At 41.7% G+C, this 18,935-nt stretch overlaps 2 protein-coding genes across 3 annotated transcripts in view; one reads left to right on the top strand and one right to left on the bottom strand.

Annotated features, from left to right (window-relative positions):
* The first annotated feature begins 132 nt into the window (after positions 1 to 132).
* On the top strand, positions 133 to 8,928 carry vsnl1b (visinin-like 1b). The gene is made up of 4 exons (XM_029712847.1): positions 133 to 363; positions 2,849 to 3,015; positions 3,287 to 3,502; positions 6,828 to 8,928. Exons 2-4 carry the CDS (start codon positions 2,854 to 2,856, stop codon positions 7,023 to 7,025), a joined length of 576 nt encoding a protein of 191 aa, XP_029568707.1. The 5' UTR covers positions 133 to 363; positions 2,849 to 2,853; the 3' UTR covers positions 7,026 to 8,928.
* Positions 8,929 to 9,495: 567 nt separating this feature from the next.
* Positions 9,496 to 18,935, bottom strand: part of smc6 (structural maintenance of chromosomes 6) — a 38,850-nt gene continuing 29,410 nt past the window's right edge. For both annotated transcript variants that reach the window (XM_029712845.1, XM_029712846.1), the window contains exons 18-27: positions 18,247 to 18,382; positions 17,853 to 17,933; positions 17,545 to 17,715; positions 17,208 to 17,345; positions 15,677 to 15,837; positions 13,666 to 13,791; positions 13,278 to 13,383; positions 12,715 to 12,867; positions 10,696 to 10,793; positions 9,496 to 10,580 (exon numbers count right to left, since the gene is read on the bottom strand). In XM_029712845.1, the coding sequence (XP_029568705.1) occupies positions 10,490 to 10,580; positions 10,696 to 10,793; positions 12,715 to 12,867; positions 13,278 to 13,383; positions 13,666 to 13,791; positions 15,677 to 15,837; positions 17,208 to 17,345; positions 17,545 to 17,715; positions 17,853 to 17,933; positions 18,247 to 18,382 (1,261 nt within the window). In that variant the 3' untranslated portion in view covers positions 9,496 to 10,489. The remainder of the gene's footprint in view (positions 10,581 to 10,695; positions 10,794 to 12,714; positions 12,868 to 13,277; positions 13,384 to 13,665; positions 13,792 to 15,676; positions 15,838 to 17,207; positions 17,346 to 17,544; positions 17,716 to 17,852; positions 17,934 to 18,246; positions 18,383 to 18,935) is intronic.

The following is an 18,935-nucleotide window of genomic DNA, read 5'->3' as shown; positions in this document are numbered from 1 at the left end:
AATAGCATTGTTTGTGCTGAAAGGGAACAAGACTTTTAAGTCATAGACAAGCCTATACTTATTTTATCGATGCAAATGTATAAAATCAAGCAATGGAGCAATGCACGGAGCAGCGGCAACAGACGCCGTATGTCTAGAGTCGCATCACCAACGACGAGACGAGCGTGGGATCGGTCCCTATACTGCCGCTGCTGCCTGCCTCATTTGGAATAGCACGGAAACCCATAATTTTTTTCTCTGAGTCCTGAAGAGGCCAATTTCAGGGATAGTCCCATTTGGGCATTCTTGATCATCGGGAGGTTTTTACAGTGTCTAACAGACGACAGTACAGACTGCAATTAGCGGTAGCATCTCCAAAATAAGGTAAGAAGCATTTGTCTGCAGCAGACACAGTGAATGTTCTTTTTATGTTGTCATATCATGTTTTTTAAATTATTTTGTATGATTGTCTAGAGGCATAGGCTAATCATTTCCATTCGCGATGTATCTCATAATGGGGGTATCCTGCCCTCAAAAACACATTTGATTAATGAGATTTGGGGAGAGATTTGGCGTTTTATTTGGGGGAGGAATTGTCACCTGCGCATCCATCATTACAATTAATACATAACGTTTTAAAAACATCCTGAGTTAATTCATTATATTTAGAAAATAATATCAAAATCGTGTTTTTCTCGTTGTTCTATTCACATTTCATGAGAATGTCCAAACAATCATGTGATTTTATGGGTTGATTGTCAGTTTTTGTCATATTTTAAGATTATGCGCAGGCTGAAAAATGACACGAGAAATAGAGTGGTGTGATTTCAGGCGGGGTATCACTTACGAGGTTTAATCACTCACCACTGCGTCGTTTCTATCGGAATGCACTTGCATACCTCTCTCTCGCTCTCTCTCCGAGCAGACTCATACCATGAACTGGATAACTGAAACGACATGTTCTGTCTGCAAATAAATAGCCTATTTCTATCCACATCACATGTTAGTTTTGCGCGTACATGTGAGGTGGACACCTATACCTTGTTAAATGTCTAACGACGTTAATCTTATATGAACAAATAGACCGTAGGAGCCAAACCCATTTTCACCTTGCCCCCCTGATCATTTCTCTCTCCTATCTTCGCTCAATATGTTTCTCCTCAAGGTCATTCGATGCATAGTAGCCTAATGACTTAGGCTCATTTTATGTTATGTAACATCTAAATTATTTCAACACAAGCCTTTTTGGTTGCGTCATCTAAATATATGTCATTTTTGAATGAAAAATATAGTTTGCGCAAAATGTTGGGTATGCAACATAGCCTACATTGCAAATAAGCCAAGCTCATGTCAATATAGTGTGCCTGTGTCATGGTTATGTAGATCAGGGGTGTTAAACTCCTTCCACGGAGGCCCAACTGTCTGCTGGTTTTAGTTTTTCCCTTTCAATTAAGCCCTAGACAACCAGGGGAGGGGATTTCCTTACTAAATTGTGACCTTAACACATGGTTGTTGGTTCAAGCACAGTGCTCGCTGTCCATGACTACATGACAATATACTGTATGCCTATTCTACTGCATAGCCTACACCCAAGGCCATCAACTTGTTTTTATCATATGATGGTTGTTCCAGTTATCGTGATCTCCCTCAATTGTCAATTTATAAATAGTCAGAGTTAATTTGATTTGGATTATGTTTTCTAGGACAGGTCAGGATAACATCTGACATTTCGCATATAGGCTACAATATGAACACCCATATAGTTTACATAATATACTGTGGTCAACATATTTGCAAGACAGGTGTCAGCAGCAGCTAATGTTAATCCAGGCTGTCAGAATTGCACGTTTTTATTATTGAAGAGGATCAGAGAGCAGCTCACCAGATGGGCTGATTCCCTTGTTTATTCATTAGTCAAAAGGCTTTATAGGATCACCGAAGTACCAACGATAGCCTGTTGCCCATACACCCTATGGGCTACACACTGACTTCATCTAATCCCGCCACTATGTGATGGATACCTTATCACTCACTCCGTTTCCATTCATGAATAGATTCCTCTGGAGGTTTCTACATCGAGGTTATTAAACATAAACTGCAATTAAAAGTCCAGGTGTATGTCCCAAATGGCACTCTATTCCCTATATAGTGCACTACTTTTGAGCAGAGCCCTACAAAGGGAATAGGGTGTCATTTGTGAAGCATCCCATGTGTCAGGCTACAGGTAATCATGGAACCAAAAGTGGCGTATGACAGTCTGTCACACAAGACCACAGTCTACAGGTCAAATGCAGACGGTTAACCTGATAGGTGAAGATTGATGAAGTGGTCGTGCTGACGGCAGTGGTCCTGTCCGACACTGTGTGATGTCAGGCCAGATGTGATGTGGAGCCAACAGATTTAGAGAACACAAATAGAACACTGGCGTCAGGCAGGGAAAGCATCTGTGCATGTCAAAATCAACCTCATTGAAATCAACCAAGCAATTTATTATTGTTGTTTTTGGGTTTTTAATAATTTTTTTTACAAAAGGACTGTTTGACACAAAACAGGTTTGAGAGCAAAATTGTTGGTAAAACTTCCTATGAAAACCCTCCCATCATAATGCATTATAAGCATGTTTATAACATCTTATGCGCTATGCATAACGCACTATAATGCACAGCATACATTTGAATGTGTGATAGGCTTTTTCTATAAACATGATAGAAATAAAGGCATGTCTTACATACTGTGCTATATTTGTACTACATGTTAGTAGAACAACTCCTTGATGAAGGTTTATTGAGACTGAAACGCTGGTCTATGATCTATTAAATGTTTGCTGGAGTTTCCTTTCTATTCAAAATAAATCCTTCCTGCACCACAGGCATCATGGGAAAACAGAACAGCAAGCTGACCCCTGAGGTGATGGAGGACCTGGTGAAGAGCACAGAGTTTAACGAACACGAGCTGAAGCAGTGGTACAAAGGCTTCCTCAAAGACTGCCCCAGTGGGAGACTGAACCTGGACGAGTTTCAACAACTCTATATCAAGGTGTGAATGAGGTGTGGTACACCCGATGCTGGAGAAATGATGTATATGGTGTTATAACTTCTAGCTGATATCCTGATTATATAATGTGATTGTAAGAAACCTTTGTGAAGCTAGAACAGACAGAATCAGGGTTTGATTTCTCTATATTAGAACTGCACTGTTGTTCATGTTTTCCCCGTCATATTAACCAATCATAATGCTAGTTAAAAATAGATGTTTTTAAATAGTTGGATATCACAGCTGTCTCTCATTAAATGTTTCAACTTTGCAGTTCTTCCCGTACGGTGATGCGTCGAAGTTTGCACAGCATGCCTTCAGGACCTTCGACAAGAACAGCGACGGCACCATCGACTTCCGAGAGTTCATCTGTGCCCTGTCCATCACATCGCGTGGCAGCTTCGAGCAGAAGCTCAACTGGGCCTTCAACATGTACGATCTGGATGGAGACGGCAAGATCACCAGGGTGGAGATGTTAGAGATCATCGAGGTAAGGAATAACACTGATGGCTGGCTTCCCGGACACAGATTAAGCCGTTTTAGTCCATTACTAGGTTTAATCCGTGTCCGGGAACCAGCCCTATATGTTTGTTGATTTACTTGTACCCATGAAGCTTATACTAGCTGTTTAAGTTGTTTATCCAGTTTTAATTAATCAGCAGTGCATGTTATTTCAATGTATGCTACAAAGACAAACATGACTAAAAGAAACATTGAGACAGAGGACGATCGAGTTTAGCCGCTAGATAAATCAGGAGAACGTGTGTCCCTAGGGGGAGCAGCAGGTAAGTGACCGTTGAGGGGGGTGGGATGTCCCTAGGGGGAGCAGCAGGTAAGTGACCGTTGAGGGGGGTGGATGTCCCTAGGGGGAGCAGCAGGTAAGTGACCGTTGAGGGGGGTGGGATGTCCCTAGGGGGAGCAGCAGGTAAGTGACCGTTGAGGCGGGTGGATGTCCCTAGTGGGAGCAGCAGGTAAGTGACCATTGAGTGGGGTGGGATGTCCCTAGGGGGAGCAGAAGGTAAGTGACCGTTGAGGGGGTGTGGGGAGAAAATGTCAATTGGGGGAGTAGGTTGCTGACTGTTCAACAGCCTGATGGTCTGAGGGTAGAAACTATTGGCCAGTCTTCCAGTTTTTGCCATGATGCTCCTGTACTACCCGCATCTGAGTGATTGAAGCAGGGAGAACAGGGCGTGTCTTGGGTGGCTTGGGTCCCTGATGATCATCTTGGCCTTCCTGTGACACTTGGTGGTGTAGGTGTCCTGTAGGGCAGGAAGTGTGCACCCAAATGGTGCGTTCGGCTGCACGTATCAACCTCTGAAGTGCATTGCTGTCTGCGGTGGTGGAATTGCCGTACCAGGCTGTGATGCAGACTGACAGTATGCTCTCGATGGTGCTCCCGTAGAACACTGAGGGGCCTCGGGGACAGCATCCTGAGGTTGAAGAGTTGCTGTCGTTTCTTCTTCCCCATGGTCTCCGAGTGGTTTGACCATTTCAGCTTCTTTTAGATGTGTACGCAGAGGAATTTGAAGTTATTTACTGTCTCCACGGCCGCCCTGTTGATGAGGATGGGAGTGTGTCCAGCCTGGTTCCACCTGAAGTCCACAGTCAGCTCCTTTGTTTTGCTAACGTTGAGGGAGAGGTTGGTTACCTAGCGCCACGCCGTCAGAGTGCCTACCTCCTCCCTGTAGGCCGTATCGTTGTTGTTGGTAATCAGGCCTACTACTGTCGCGTCATCAGCTAACTTGATGATGGAGTTGGAACTGTGTGAGGCCAGTCAGTCGTGGCTATACAGGGAGTACAGGAGGGGACTGAGGACACACCCTTGTGGGGCCCACGTGTTGAGAATCAGTGTTGAGGTGGTAATGTTGCCTACCTTCCCAACCTGGGGGCTGCCCATCAGCAAGTCCAGGACACAGTTGAAAAGGGAGGAGTTCAGACCCAGGGCCGATTGTAATGAGCTTATAGAGCACTATGGTATTGAAGGCCGAGCCATACTCGAGAAACAGCATCCTCACATACAGTGCATTTGGAAAGTATTCAGACCCCTTGACTTTTTCCACATTTTGTTCCATTACAGCCTTATTCTAAAATTGATTAAATAAATAAAAAATCTGTATCTACACATAATACCCCATAATGACAAAGCAAAAACAGGTTTAGACTTTTTGAAAATGTATTAAAAATAAAAAATAAATACCTTATTTACATAAGTATTCAGACCCTTTGCTATGAGACCTGAAATTGAGCTCAGGTGCATCTTGTTTCCATTGATCAACCTTGAGATGTTTCTACAATTTGACTGGAGTCCACCTGTGGTAAATTCAATTGATTGGACATGATTTGGAAAGGCACACATCTGTCTATTTAAGGAGCAAAAACCAAGCCATGACGTCAAAGGAATTATTCGTAGAGCTCCGAGACAGGATTGTGTCGAGGCACAGATCTGGGGAAGGGTACCAAAAAAATGTCTTCAGCATTGAAAGTCCACAAGAACGCAGTGGCCTCCATCATTCTTAAATGGAAGAAGTTTAGAACTAACAAGACTCTTCCTAGAGCTGGCCACCCGGCGAAACTGAGCCATCGGGGCAGAAGGGCCTTGTTCAGGGAGGTGACCAAGAACCCGATGGTCACACTGACAGAGCTCCAACGTTCCTCTGTGGAGATGGGAGAACCTTCCAGACGGGCAACCATCTCTGCAGCACTCCACCAATCAGGCCTTTATGGTAGTGGCCAGACGGAAGCCACTCCTCAGTAAAAGGCACATGACAGCCCACTCGGAGTTTACCAGAAGGCACCTAAAGGACTCAGACCATGAGAAACAAGATTCTCTGGTCTGATGAAACCAAGATTGAACTCTTTGCCTGAATGTCAAGTGTCACGTCTGGAGGAAACCTGGCACCATCCCTCTGGAAGCACGGTGGTGGCAGCATCATGCTGTGGGATGTTTTTCAGCAGCAGGGACTGTGAGACTAGTCAGGATCGAGGGAAAGATGAACGGAGCCTAGTACAGAGAGATCCTTGATGAAAACCTATTCCAGAGCTCTCAGGACCTCAGACTGGGCCGAAGGTTTACCTTCCAACAGGACAACAACCCTAAGCACACAGCCAAGTCAACGCAGGAATGGCTCCGGGACAAGTTTATGAAAGTCCTTGAGTGGCCCAGCCAGAGCCCGGACTTGAACCCGATCGAACATCTCTGGAGAGACCTGAAAGTAGCTGTGCAGCAACTCTCCCCATCCAACCTGACAGAGCTTGAGAGGATCTGCAGAGAAGAATGGGAGAAACTCCCCAAATACAGATGTGCCAGGCTTGTAGCGTCATACCCAAGAAGACTTGAGGCTGTAATCGCTGCCAAAGTTGCTTCAACATAGTACTGAGTAAAGGGTCTGAATACTTATGTAAATGTGATTTCATTATTATTCTTATTATTTTTTACATTTGCACAAATGTCTAAAAACCTGTTTTGCTTTGTCATTATGGGGTATTGTCTGTAGATTGATAACGAAAAAACCATTTAATACATTTTATAATAAGGCTGTAACGTAACAAAAAATGGAAAAAGTCAAGGGGTCTGAATACTTTCCCAATGCACCGTATGCATTCCTTTTGTCCAGGTGGGTAAGGGCAGTGTGTTATGTTATATATATATATTACAGTGGGGAACATTGATATATAACTGCAGAAGTATCAAGATTAAACTTTGAACATGTTAACAGATTAACCAAGACTGTGTGAAAATAGGTCTTTCTTGAATTCATTACACTCCTGTTCCTTTCTGTGGTATCGCCTCACCTATTAACCCTGGTTGTCTATAGGCCATATACAAAATGGTGGGTACTGTGATCATGATGAAGATGAACGAGGATGGCCTGACACCGGAGCAACGGGTGGACAGGATCTTCAGCAAGATGGATAAGAATAACGATGACCAGATCTCATTGGATGAGTTCAAAGAGGCGGCCAAGAGTGATCCGTCCATCGTGCTCCTCTTGCAGTGTGATATGCAGAAGTGAGGAGGTGCTCATCTGTATAAAAGCAGACGTGCACACTCTGCGGACAGGCAGCACGTTTTAAATGTTTCATTAAGTTCTTCTTCTTCTTCTCAGCCTTTTCCACAGGAAAAAAATTATGCTTGGACTATTTTTCAATGGACTTGCTTCTTGTGGTTGTATGCATGAGAATGTCAAATAGCGGAATAATTTTTAATATATTACATTACACAGTATCATGATACATTTATATTTTATCGAACCTGACCTGCCAATGTGAATTGTGCACAAGTAATCCTATTCCACTTACCCATTCACTTTGTGGCTAGCTTGTATATCAGTGAAGCGCTATACATTGAATGGTTTTGTTCCTGCAGTATTTAGACGATCCATGTCCACTGCTGCAGCTAGCTGCTAATGCTTAACATGCTGGTAATGAACAATCATTCCTATGATCATTGTAACTTGTCTCTATAATACCCAAACTTCTTGAGCTCTTGGAAAAATAGAGGAGATCCTTGTTCTTTCCAAATAAGGTGTTCTGTTCAGACTGACTGGAACTGAAGTTCTGGAACTGAAGTTCTGGAACTGAACTGAAGTTCTGGAACTGAAGTTCTGGAACTGAAGTTCTGGAACTGATGTGTAGGTTCTAATCTTTGCATGCATGTGTTTTGTGTTCAGACTCTATAATCTAACCTCTTGTTAAATAGTTGCATCTGCAAGTGGGAGAACCCCCCTCCAAAAAGCGTTTGGTATTGTTGCATGGGATGTACAGTAGTGATTCACCGACCATTACATGATTAACATTCTGTGGGCGGTTGTTACCCTCATATTTAATACCGTATACATGTGTAATTAATGTGACACTTGAGTTCTTGAACGACAGATAATATGGGCCCTGGTTATAACTTCTCACACATACAGAAGATGAATCTGAAAATGTAGTATTGAATTAAAGCACAGCAGTAATTGAAAAACTAGAGAATAAATCTGCTGCTGATAATATACTACCCACTGGGAGAAAAAAAAAAAAAAAAACTTTGAACCTAAATCCAATGACATGGTGACATTTGTTGTTGATTTCACATTAGTGGACAACTCAACCAAATGTAAATCAAAACTAGACGTTGAAATGACATCTATCCATTATATTATTCTGTTGCTATCAAAAATCAAACAATCAATCAATCACCAAGCCAATGCTAATCTAGCTTCAGTATTAGTCACCCATCACTCTTAGCATTGCTGGATACATTATACGCCATAATAACATCCTAATAGGTTGGATTTCTCAGCCTGTACATTTACCACTATTTACAATACAAAGTTACATCATACATATCAATATGTTTACCGTAACACGGAGCACGGCGTCTGGAGCTTGTAAATGAAGCGCTTATTTCCAGAGCAGAAAAGCCTTACATGAGTTCACCGGACATACTGCATTACTACCAACGGTACTTTTATATTAAAATTTAAAAATGATCAAAAGGTTTCATCTTCTAATCTCAATCTAAGTTTACAATGGTCTTTAACAGATGCAGAATCCTCCACGAGATACAAGTTCTAGGATGAAAACATCGTTTCTGAAACTAAAGGTTGCAGTCCTGTATCAAATGTACACCTATATGGATTACAGAAATTGTGAAAATGTACTTTTTATTGAACATAAGCTGACTGATTTACCACTTGGAAGCTATGCATGCATGTACTAGCAGACAGTCTCCTTACTGTACCAGTGGAATCTGACCCTGTTTTTCATACTTCTGGATACATCATCATGTAGACTTGAATACTCATAGTTGTTTATTATCATTAGTCTATATTATTACTACAACAGGGTGATCCTATCTCCATGGCAACAATCTTTGTCAAGTAAATGTTTATACTAAATTAGAAAAATCCAATTAAAAAAAAGATAAGTGTATTTTGTTAGTTTTGTTCTTTTTATACATGTTGCATGTGTTGCACCCAAAATGACATGGTTACATTCTTTATGTAGTACTAAAGAAACGCAATCAAATAAACATCGATGGGCTTTTACAAAAGGCATGGTCTGGTAACTGTGATTCTATTCATTATCCAGGCAATCAAGGATGGTACATATTTCCCTGCTCTACTTATCCAACATAAAATATGATGCTGTTCAGCATCCTCTTAGGTTGATGCTGTTCAGCATCCTCTTAGGTTGATGCTGTTCAGCATCCTCTTAGGTTGATGCTGTTCAGCATCCTCTTAGGTTGATGCTGTTCAGCATCCTCTTAGGTTGATGCTGTTCAGCATCCTCTTAGGTTGATGCTGTTCAGCATCCTCTTAGGTTGATGCTGTTCAGCATCCTCTTAGGTTCCAAACATAAGCATTTTGTTGTTGTTGTTCGAGGTGAATTATTGGCCTTTCAAGATTCTCTCATTTAAGAAACAGGTATTTCCATTTGTTTATTTTCCCCAATGTCTGTAATATTATGCATTACAACCAATAACAGATGGATCAGCTAATATTTGTTAATCCATTTTATTGTAACAATGTAACAAGAATTAACATATAAATTAGGTTAGAAAAATGTGATGCGTAGAACATCTTTGAATTGACAGTAGTTTAAAGCACATCAGCAGTAACCTAAACATATTACAGTTAAATCAATAGCAGGGTTGGCAAATTGTTTCTGAACAAGGAATGAAACAAAACAGAATTCCCAATGTATCAAAATTATACAGTGTATTACTAACTGTAATCAAAGTCAAAGATATCTACATCTAGTGTACACATACAGTACACTGAAAAAAGTCAAATCAACAAATCAGCCAAAACCAAATTTACAGAATTTAAATTACAAGCAATTAAAGATGCTCAATAATAAGAATCATTGTACCATCTAAACAGCTGTGAAATATATTTTCCATAAACAAAAAGATTGTATTTTCAGCTATTTGAAGCTGGTGTACAAAACCGAAAGTAAGAGAGACAAAACGTAAGAATGGGAAGCATAGACATAGCTCACATAGAACAGATCTGCCACTTCTTAGACTTGCTTTCAATGAGAACTATAACACACATTTCTAAGCGAATTTGGTTGGGTCACACATTGCAGCTTTAATATGTAGAAAATGTGAAATATGCATAGAGATATGTGAAAGTAACAGTGTTGACAATACAATAAAGATGTATCCACACAGCCACTATGAAAGTATATAGGCCTACATACTGTATCATAAGGGGAATTCTTCATAATTCATCCGTCTGCATGGCGCACAACAATAAAGCAGAGTCTTAAGTCTCCCAGAGAGGCTTACGTATTCACTTCTAGCAAACATTAATAGAATGTGTTTAAAAATCCTGCACTGTTCTAATGGCTTGTTAGGCATGACGATGGCCTAATCCACCGTCTATCAGGGTTGGGGTCAACTCCATTTCAATTCCAGTAAATTCAGGAAGTACAAATTGGAATTCGGTTTACTAACCAAATTGACCCCAACACTGACATCTATCAACTACCCCAGGTCTTCATCTCCTGTATGCCCTCCTGCCCTCTCTGGATCCTGCAGCTGATGTATCTTGATGTGGTCACTTTTTGGCAAATTGCTGAAAGAAAAAAGTTTGAGAGAAACACCAACACCCCATCTTTAATGTTCTGCGTAAGGTCAATAAGGGATAAGGGCAATATACACATGTCCAATGTCCTCCTCCTATCTCCTACCTGGTAGATAGGGGGGTGATGAAGAAGAACTGACGAAGGTGCTGCCGTTCTGACAGCTCCAGGAGGAGATCCAATGAGATACGACGATTGTGCATGTCCTTTGGAAAACAAATTGGAGACAATTTTTTACCAGCGTTGATTCAGTAAGACTTACTATTTTGTTGGGATCCCCAATTAGCCGCTGTCAAAGCAGCGGCTACTCTTCCTGGGGTCAAAACAGGATACAAAAACAAAAAAATATATACTGAAATTTTTTTTTTAATGCAACATGCAACAATTTCAAAGTTTTTCATTTGAGGAAATCAGTCAATTGAAATAAAATTCATTAGGCCCTAACTGGGAATACAGATATGCATCTTAGTCAGATGCACTATATATATATATATATATATATATATATATATATATATATATATAAATAAAACACACACACGTGGACACCCCTTCAAATTAGTGGATTTGGCTATTTCAGCCACACACGTTTGTTGACAGGTGTATAAAATTGAGCACACATCCATGCAATCTCCATTGACAAACATTGGCAGTAGAATGGCCTTACTGAAGAGCTGAGTGACTTTCAATGTGGCACCGTCATAGGATGCCACCTTTCCAACAAGTTAGTTTGTACAATTTCCACCCTGCTAAAGCTGCCCCGGTCAACTGTAAGTGCTGTTATTGTGAAGTGGAAACATCTAGGAGCAACAACGGCTCAGCCGCGAAGTGGTAGGCCACACAAGCTCACAGAACAGGACCGCCGAGTGATGTCCTCAGTTGCAACACTCACACTACCGAGTTCCAAACTGCCTCTGGAAGCAAAGTCAGCACAATAACTTTTCGTCGGGAGCTTCATGAAATTGGTTTCCATGGCCGAGCAGGCACACAGGCCTAAGATCTCCATGCGCAATGCCAAGCTCCAGCTTGCGTGGTGTAAAGCTCACCGCCATTGGACTCTGGAGCAGAGTTACCTGAATCATCACCAGCTTACAATTGGCTCATTCATCCCCCTCCTCTCCCCTGAAACTATTCCCCAGGTCGTTGCTGTAAATGAGAATGTGTTCTCAGTCAACTTACCTGGTAAAATAACATTAAAAAAATTATATATATAAAAAAAAGTGATGAACCAGTCCAACGGATTCATCTGGGTTTGGCGGATACCAGGAGAACGCTACCTGTCCCAATGCATAGTGCCAACTATACAGTTTAGTGGAGGAGGAATAATGATCTGGGGCTGTTTTTCATGGTTCGGGCCCCTTATTTCCAGCGAAGGGAAATCTTATCGCTGCAGCATACAATGACATTCTAGACGATTCTGTACTTCCAACTTTGTGGCAACCGTTTGGGGAAGGCCCTTTTCAGCTGTGCACAAAGCAAAGTCCATACAGAAATGGTTTGTCCAGATCGGTGGGGAAGAACTTTACTGGCCTGCACAGCGCCCTGACCTCAACTCCATCGAACATCTTTGGGATGAACTGGAATGCAGATTGCGAGCCAACATTCCACAATCCTCTTCAATGGCTGTGCGAAGGAGATATGTTGTGCTGCATGAGGCAAATGGTGGTCACACCAGATACTGACTGGTTTTCTGATCCACGCCCCTACCTTTTTTTTAAGGTATCTGTGATTAACAGATGCATATCTGTATTCCCAGTCATGTGAAATCCTTAGATTAGGGTCTAATGAATTAATTTCAATTGACTGATTTCCTTATATGAAATGTAACTCAGTAAAATATTTTCAAATTGTTGCATGTTAAGTTTAGATTTTTGTTCAGTGTATTACATTAAGGTACTTAGTTGTAACCCAGAAATTATTTCATATTAATAAAAAAAAAGGACTCCATTGGGCCTTCAAATTAGTCATAGAAGTTGTAATCTTCATGGATTTCAAAATGTCTCAGCATGTCAGCTCAAACAAAGGTCTTGGAGATGAGCATTAACTTGAACTTTGATTAAATACTATTTTACAAACAATGTGACTCCAGGTGTGTAAATAACAAGCATGCGTGTAGGTCTGTCTTACCATGTAGACGTCAAACTCGTCCAGGCACCTGAAGGGGGACTCAGTGATCTCCCAGAGCGAGAGGATAAAACACACTGTAGAGAAGGATCTCTCTCCTCCAGACAGAGACCGCATGTCACTCATACTGTCGTTCTCACGGCCTGGCGGCTTCACCTGTACACACAGGCCCAGGAGGTTAAAGAGGACAGACAGACAGACAGACAGACAGACAGACAGACAGACAGACAGACAGACAGACAGACAGACAGACAGACAGACAGACAGACAGACAGACAGACAGAGACAACAGGACACATTGAGTTGGGGTTCACATCCGTAGCTTGAGTGTCTAGTTTGATCTGGTTGTTGTTATGTGTCCTGTTGTCTGTAAATACTGATGATTTAATGCTGTCTTAAACTCAGTCCTCTTGAATGCCAAACATATTCCTGTAAAAAGCTAAATAAATGAACTGAACAATTACGATGAAAATGTATTTGTCAAATTGATTCTGACGAATGCAGATAGTTTATTTATGTAAAAGCTACGGAGGCCATTTGAAAACTATGTGGATTAGCACACATACCGAGATGGAGAGCGTCTCACTGCTGTGATCAAACATCATGGACCCACAGCAATTCATCTTTATCAGGAAATTATTAAAGTACAACTTGCATCTCACAGAGAGGGACCTAGGTACATAAAAGTCAAGAGTGTGGGAATATTCAACATACGGTATTCGACAATCAGTATTCATAGGGCAAGTTGTGGACTAAAAGGGCCAGTCGTGTCCTAAAAAGCATGCTCAATGGAGATCATCCATTTGTACAGGCTTAAGCTTAATCTGTATCTGGGAAATGAGCCATAGAGTATTATTTGGGGGGTTTAGAGCGGTTTAAATAAATTACAACAGTCATGAGCATTTTCAAAGCGGGATTGTCCTTTATGAAATGCGTCAAATGATCACGAATTACCTGCGCATTATTTTGTACCGGGTCTGCCTGTCGGACATTATGTTGTCAAGACGATCAATGAACTTCTTCAGATCTCTCACTTGGTTTGATTTGTCCCTGTAGTTAGCCAGGGCCTCTGCATACTCTCTGGTGAGGAGACAAAGATAGTTGAAGTCGGAAGTTTACATAGACTTACTTTGGAGTCATTAAAACTCGTTTTTCAACCTCTCCACAAATTTATTTTTAAGAAACAATAGTTTTGGCAAGTCGGTTAGGACATCGACTTTGTGCATGACACAAGTAATTCTTCCAACAATTGTTTACAGACAGATTTTTTCCACTTATAATTCACTGTATCACAATTCCAGTGGGTCAGAAGTTTACATACACTAAGTTGACTATGCCTTTAAACAGCTTGGAAAATTCCAGAAAATGATGTTATGGCTTCAGAAGCTTCTGATAGGCTAATTGACATCATTTGAGTCAATTGGAGGTGTACCTGTGGATGTATTTCAAGGCCTACCTTCAAACTCAGTGCCTCTTTGCTTGACATCATGGGAAAATCAAAAGAAATAAGCCAAGACCTCCACAAGTCTGGTTCATCCTTGGGAGCAATTTCCAAACGCCTGAAGGTACCACGTTCATCTGTACAAACAATAGTACGCAAGAATAAACACCATGGGACCACTCAGCTGTCATACCACACAGGAAGGAGATGCGTTCTGTCTCCTAGAGATGGACGTACTTTGGTGCGAAAAGTGCAAATCAATCCCAGAACAACAGCAAAGGACCGTGTGAAGATGCTGGAGGAAACAGGTACAAAAGTATTTATATCCACAGTAAAAGGAGTCCTATATCGACATAACCTGAAAGCCCGCGAGCAAGGAAGAAGCCGCTGCTCCAAAAGCGCCATAAAGAAAGCCAGACTATGGTTTGCAACTGCACATGGGGACAAAGATCGTACTTTTTGGAGAAATGTCCTCTGGTCTGATGAAACAAAAATAGAACTGTTTGGCCATAATGACCATCATTATGTTTGGAGGAAAAAGGGGGAGGCTTGCAAGCCGAAGAACACCATCCCAACCATGAAGCACAGGGGTGGCAGCATCATGTTGTGGGGGTGCTTTGCTGCAGGAGGGACTGGTGCCCTTCACAAAATAGATGGCATCATGAGGAGGGGAAATTATGTGGATATATTGAAGCAACATCAAGACATCAGTCAGGAAGTTAAAGCTTGGACGCAAATGGGTCTTCCAAATGGACAATGACCCCAAGCATACATCCAAAGTTGTGGCAAAATGGCTTAAGGACAACAAAGTCAAGGTATTGGAGTGGCCATCACAAAGCCCTGACCTCAATCCTATAGAAAATGTGTGGGCAGAACGGAAAAAGCCTGTGCAAGCAAGGAGGCCTACAAACCTGACTCAGTTACACCAGCTCTGTCAGGAGGAATGGGCCAAAATTCACCCAACTTATTGTGGGAAGCTTGTGGAAGGCTACCCGAAACATTTGACCCAAGTTTAACAATTTAAAGGCAATGCTACCAAATACTAATTGAGTGTATGTGTACTTCTGACCCACTGGGAATGTGATGAAAGAAATAAAAGCTGAAATAAATCATTCTCTCTACTATTATTCTGACATTTCACATTCTTAAAATAAAGTGGTGATCCTAACTGACCTAAGACAGGGAATTTTTACTAGGATTAAATGTCAGGAATTGTGAAAAACTGAGTTTAAATGTATTTGGCTAAGGTGTATGTAAACTTCCGACTTCAACTGTACATACAAAAGTAACGTACAGTATTGGCCTTGAAAAGTAATATTTTCAAAATGCCTTAACACAGTAGGTACAGCATGTGGGAGCAGGCAGAAACGTCTAACATCACAATCTCCATAACTCAGAACTAAAATCTTGCCTAATTTGGTGTTTACCTAATCTGTCCACGAGAGATGAAACATTACAAGACAACAGACAGTTGTTTTCTGAAATATTCATGCCATTTGGATATGTACTGATGGAGTACCCTACCTAACCACCTGCTCGTGGTCTCCATGGCTACTCTCCTGAACGCTGATCTTCCTCCGTAACCTCGTGATCTCCACATCAATACTCCTGGCGCTGCGCTCTACCTGTTGGCGCTCTACCTGTTGGCGCTCTGGGCTGATCTCTTTGGCTTTGGCCACAAATTCCTGTCAACGGTTTATAAACAGGTTAACAACTGCCATTTACAGTATGTTCATTTCATTTTGAACCCATTGTTGTTTTTTATTTATCAAAATAACATGCGGGATGACAAAAAAAATGCATACAATAATTTAAATTCATCTTATGTAATTCACCAATAAATATCCATATATGGGTTGATTTGTGTTTGAGGTCGGTTCTGTTTCGGTTAGATTATTTGGGTTGAATGCTGTAACACAGAATAAAACAACAAAAAGTCCCATGACGGTAGGGGCTGTCCATTATTACTTATTAACCATCAATTATCCACATCACTTTTATAAAATATTTCAGTTGTGTATATTAGGCTACATTTGTTTTATGACTATTATTTAATTCCAAGTCATTATCTCATCTCTATTGAGCTGATGTATATCCTTTCTGACTAAATCACTATTTTGTAGTTCTTCAAAGTAAATAAAGCATAATTTTATGACTGCTGAAGACCAGCTATCAATCACTTAGATAATGTATTTTCAGGTAGTGATACGCTAAGCAACAGCTGCTCTCTAGATCCCCTCACGATCACGAAACGACGCTAAGCAACAGCTGCTCTCTAGATCCCCTCACGATACGTCGCTAAGCAACAGCTGCTCTCTAGATCCCCTCACGATCACGAAACGTCGCTAAGCAACAGCTGCTCTCTAGATCCCCTTACATCACAATACGTCGCTAAGCAACAGCTGCTCTCTAGATCCCCTCACGATACGTCGCTAAGCAACAGCTGCTCTCTAGAGCCCCTCACGATACGTCGCTAAGCAACAGCTGCTCTCTAGATCCCCTCATGATCACGAAACGTCGCTAAGCAACAGCTGCTCTCTAGATCCCCTCACGATCACGAAACGTCGCTAAGCAACAGCTGCTCTCTAGATCCCCTCACGATCATGAAACGTTGCTAAGCAACAGCTGCTCTCTATGTCCCCTCACGATCACAATACGTCGCTAAGCAACAGCTGCTCTCTATGTCCCCTCACGATCACAATACGTCACTAAGCAACAGCTGCTCTCTAGATCCCCTTACATCACGATACGTTGCTAAGCAACAGCTGCTCTCTAGATCCCCTCACGATCAGTCGCTAAGCAACAGCTGCTCTCTAGATCCCCTCACGATCAGTCGCTAAGCAACAGCTGCTCTCTAGATCCCCTCACGATCAGTCGCTAAGCAACAGCTGCTCTCTATATCACCTCACGATTACGATACGAAAAAATATGCTATATGGAATTCAAATAACTGAACCGACTTTGGTTAATTAGTTGTTAAAAAAAAATATAACATTTCGGTGAATCGCTCAGCACTAGGGTTGATTCCAACATTGGGACAAATATTATCGCTTACTGTGACCTCCTCTTCTTTCAGAGCTAGATCACTTCTCATAGCCTGCATGTTGTCCTGATGATCCATGAGTTTCTTCTCTAAGATCTTCAGGCTTCGTTCCAGTTTACTGCACTGTGCTTCAGCCTTACCCTGTTCCTCCTGGTCAGTCAAGAACAAAACAATAACACAAAGCACAACGTCATTACAAACAGTTTAATGTGTTTGTACCAAATAACTCCAATTTCATTAGGGACCATTTCAACTATAAAAGTTACTCTGGATAAAAGTGTCTGTCAAGTGGCATTACTAAGCGCTTTGATCTTTACAGCATCAGGCACTCCAAACATGTCTACAGTACCTTCAGTGGTTCTGTCTCCTCAGCCAGCTGTTCTATCCTGTTCCTCACGTCAACATACTGGCAATCAACTTCCTTGGTAGTTCTCTTATGCTCCTCCAGCTCCTCCTTCGCTTCCTCCACAGTTTCCTTCTCACCGTCGATTCTCTGCTGGTTCTCCTGAGCCACTTCTTCCTGTAGCATTTGATGAAGTTAAACGTTTAAATGAAATGCACCGTGTTAACACTTCAATCAATCCAACCAACATCGATCATCTCTACAGGAAATCTTGGCATCATTTGGAATCATGGATAAATAAAGTTAGATTTTACCAAAGTGCTGATGTCATCAGTCTGTTCCTCCTCAACATTCTCCAGCTCGGTCACACCGGCCTTGACCTGATTCACTGTGGCCTGGATTCAAATATACAGGTAGACTGTTACACAGCATGCATGTCCTACGTTACATAGGAGGTGTAACATGCTCAACAACAGATCGCACCCTGCATTAATATACAGGACATTTGTCAATATCTTTCAGATATATCTACAGCAATGCTTACGTTTACAACAACACCAGTCTTTTTCAGAGTAGTGATGGTGCAATGCATTGGACTGTTGTCAGTTCAATGTGTCAAGGTTTTCATTGCATATGTCCCTATTCAAATTAACAATTGGGGAAGAAAACTGAGCAGTAACAAACACATAACACAGTTCAACACATTACCAGAGTCTTTTTCAGAGTCATGATTGTGCTGTGTAGTTTGGCCTCCATGCGCTGGATGTCTTCATTGACTGAGCTCAGGTGAAGCTGAAACCGGGAGAGCTGTGCCTTGTAGTTCTCCAGCTCTGACTCCACCATGCTGAGCAATGACAAAGAACAATAAAACTACAAATCAATACAATGCTGAAGGACAGTATCATCTCATGGGATGAAGGTGGCAGGTAGCCTGGCGGTTTAAGAGGCTTGCCAGTTCAAATCCCGGGTCTGACTGGAAAAATCTGAGTGGGTGGGGGGAGGGGGAACGTGAGCTGGCAACTGAAAGGTTGCTGGTATCAAATCCTTGATGCCATTGCCTGCTATTGTGCCCTCGAGCAAGGCACTTAACCCCCCAAAAACAACTGCTCCCCGGGCGCCCAGTGTGGCAGCCCGCCATAACTCTCCAAACACTGTATATGTATATATATTAGGGCTGACCCCATTTAGTCGACTGGTCGATTGTAATAAATTAATTGTGACTAATTTTGTATTTTTTTACATGGTGCACAAGACACCTGTCTGATTCATGCCTGTCTCAGGATACTGATCCATGGCAGAGGCCAAAGGGATGGCACATTCCATCACTCTAAGACATGTGATAGTGAAATTGTGTATGGTTATATCATGTAAAAAATAATGGTGGAACACTAATACAT

This window comes from Salmo trutta, chromosome 25, assembly GCF_901001165.1.
Source record: "Salmo trutta chromosome 25, fSalTru1.1, whole genome shotgun sequence".
NCBI classification, from domain to species: Eukaryota; Metazoa; Chordata; class Actinopteri; order Salmoniformes; family Salmonidae; genus Salmo; species Salmo trutta.
The sequence above is the reverse complement of the archived record's forward strand: the minus strand, read 5'-3'. Positions and strand labels throughout refer to the sequence as shown.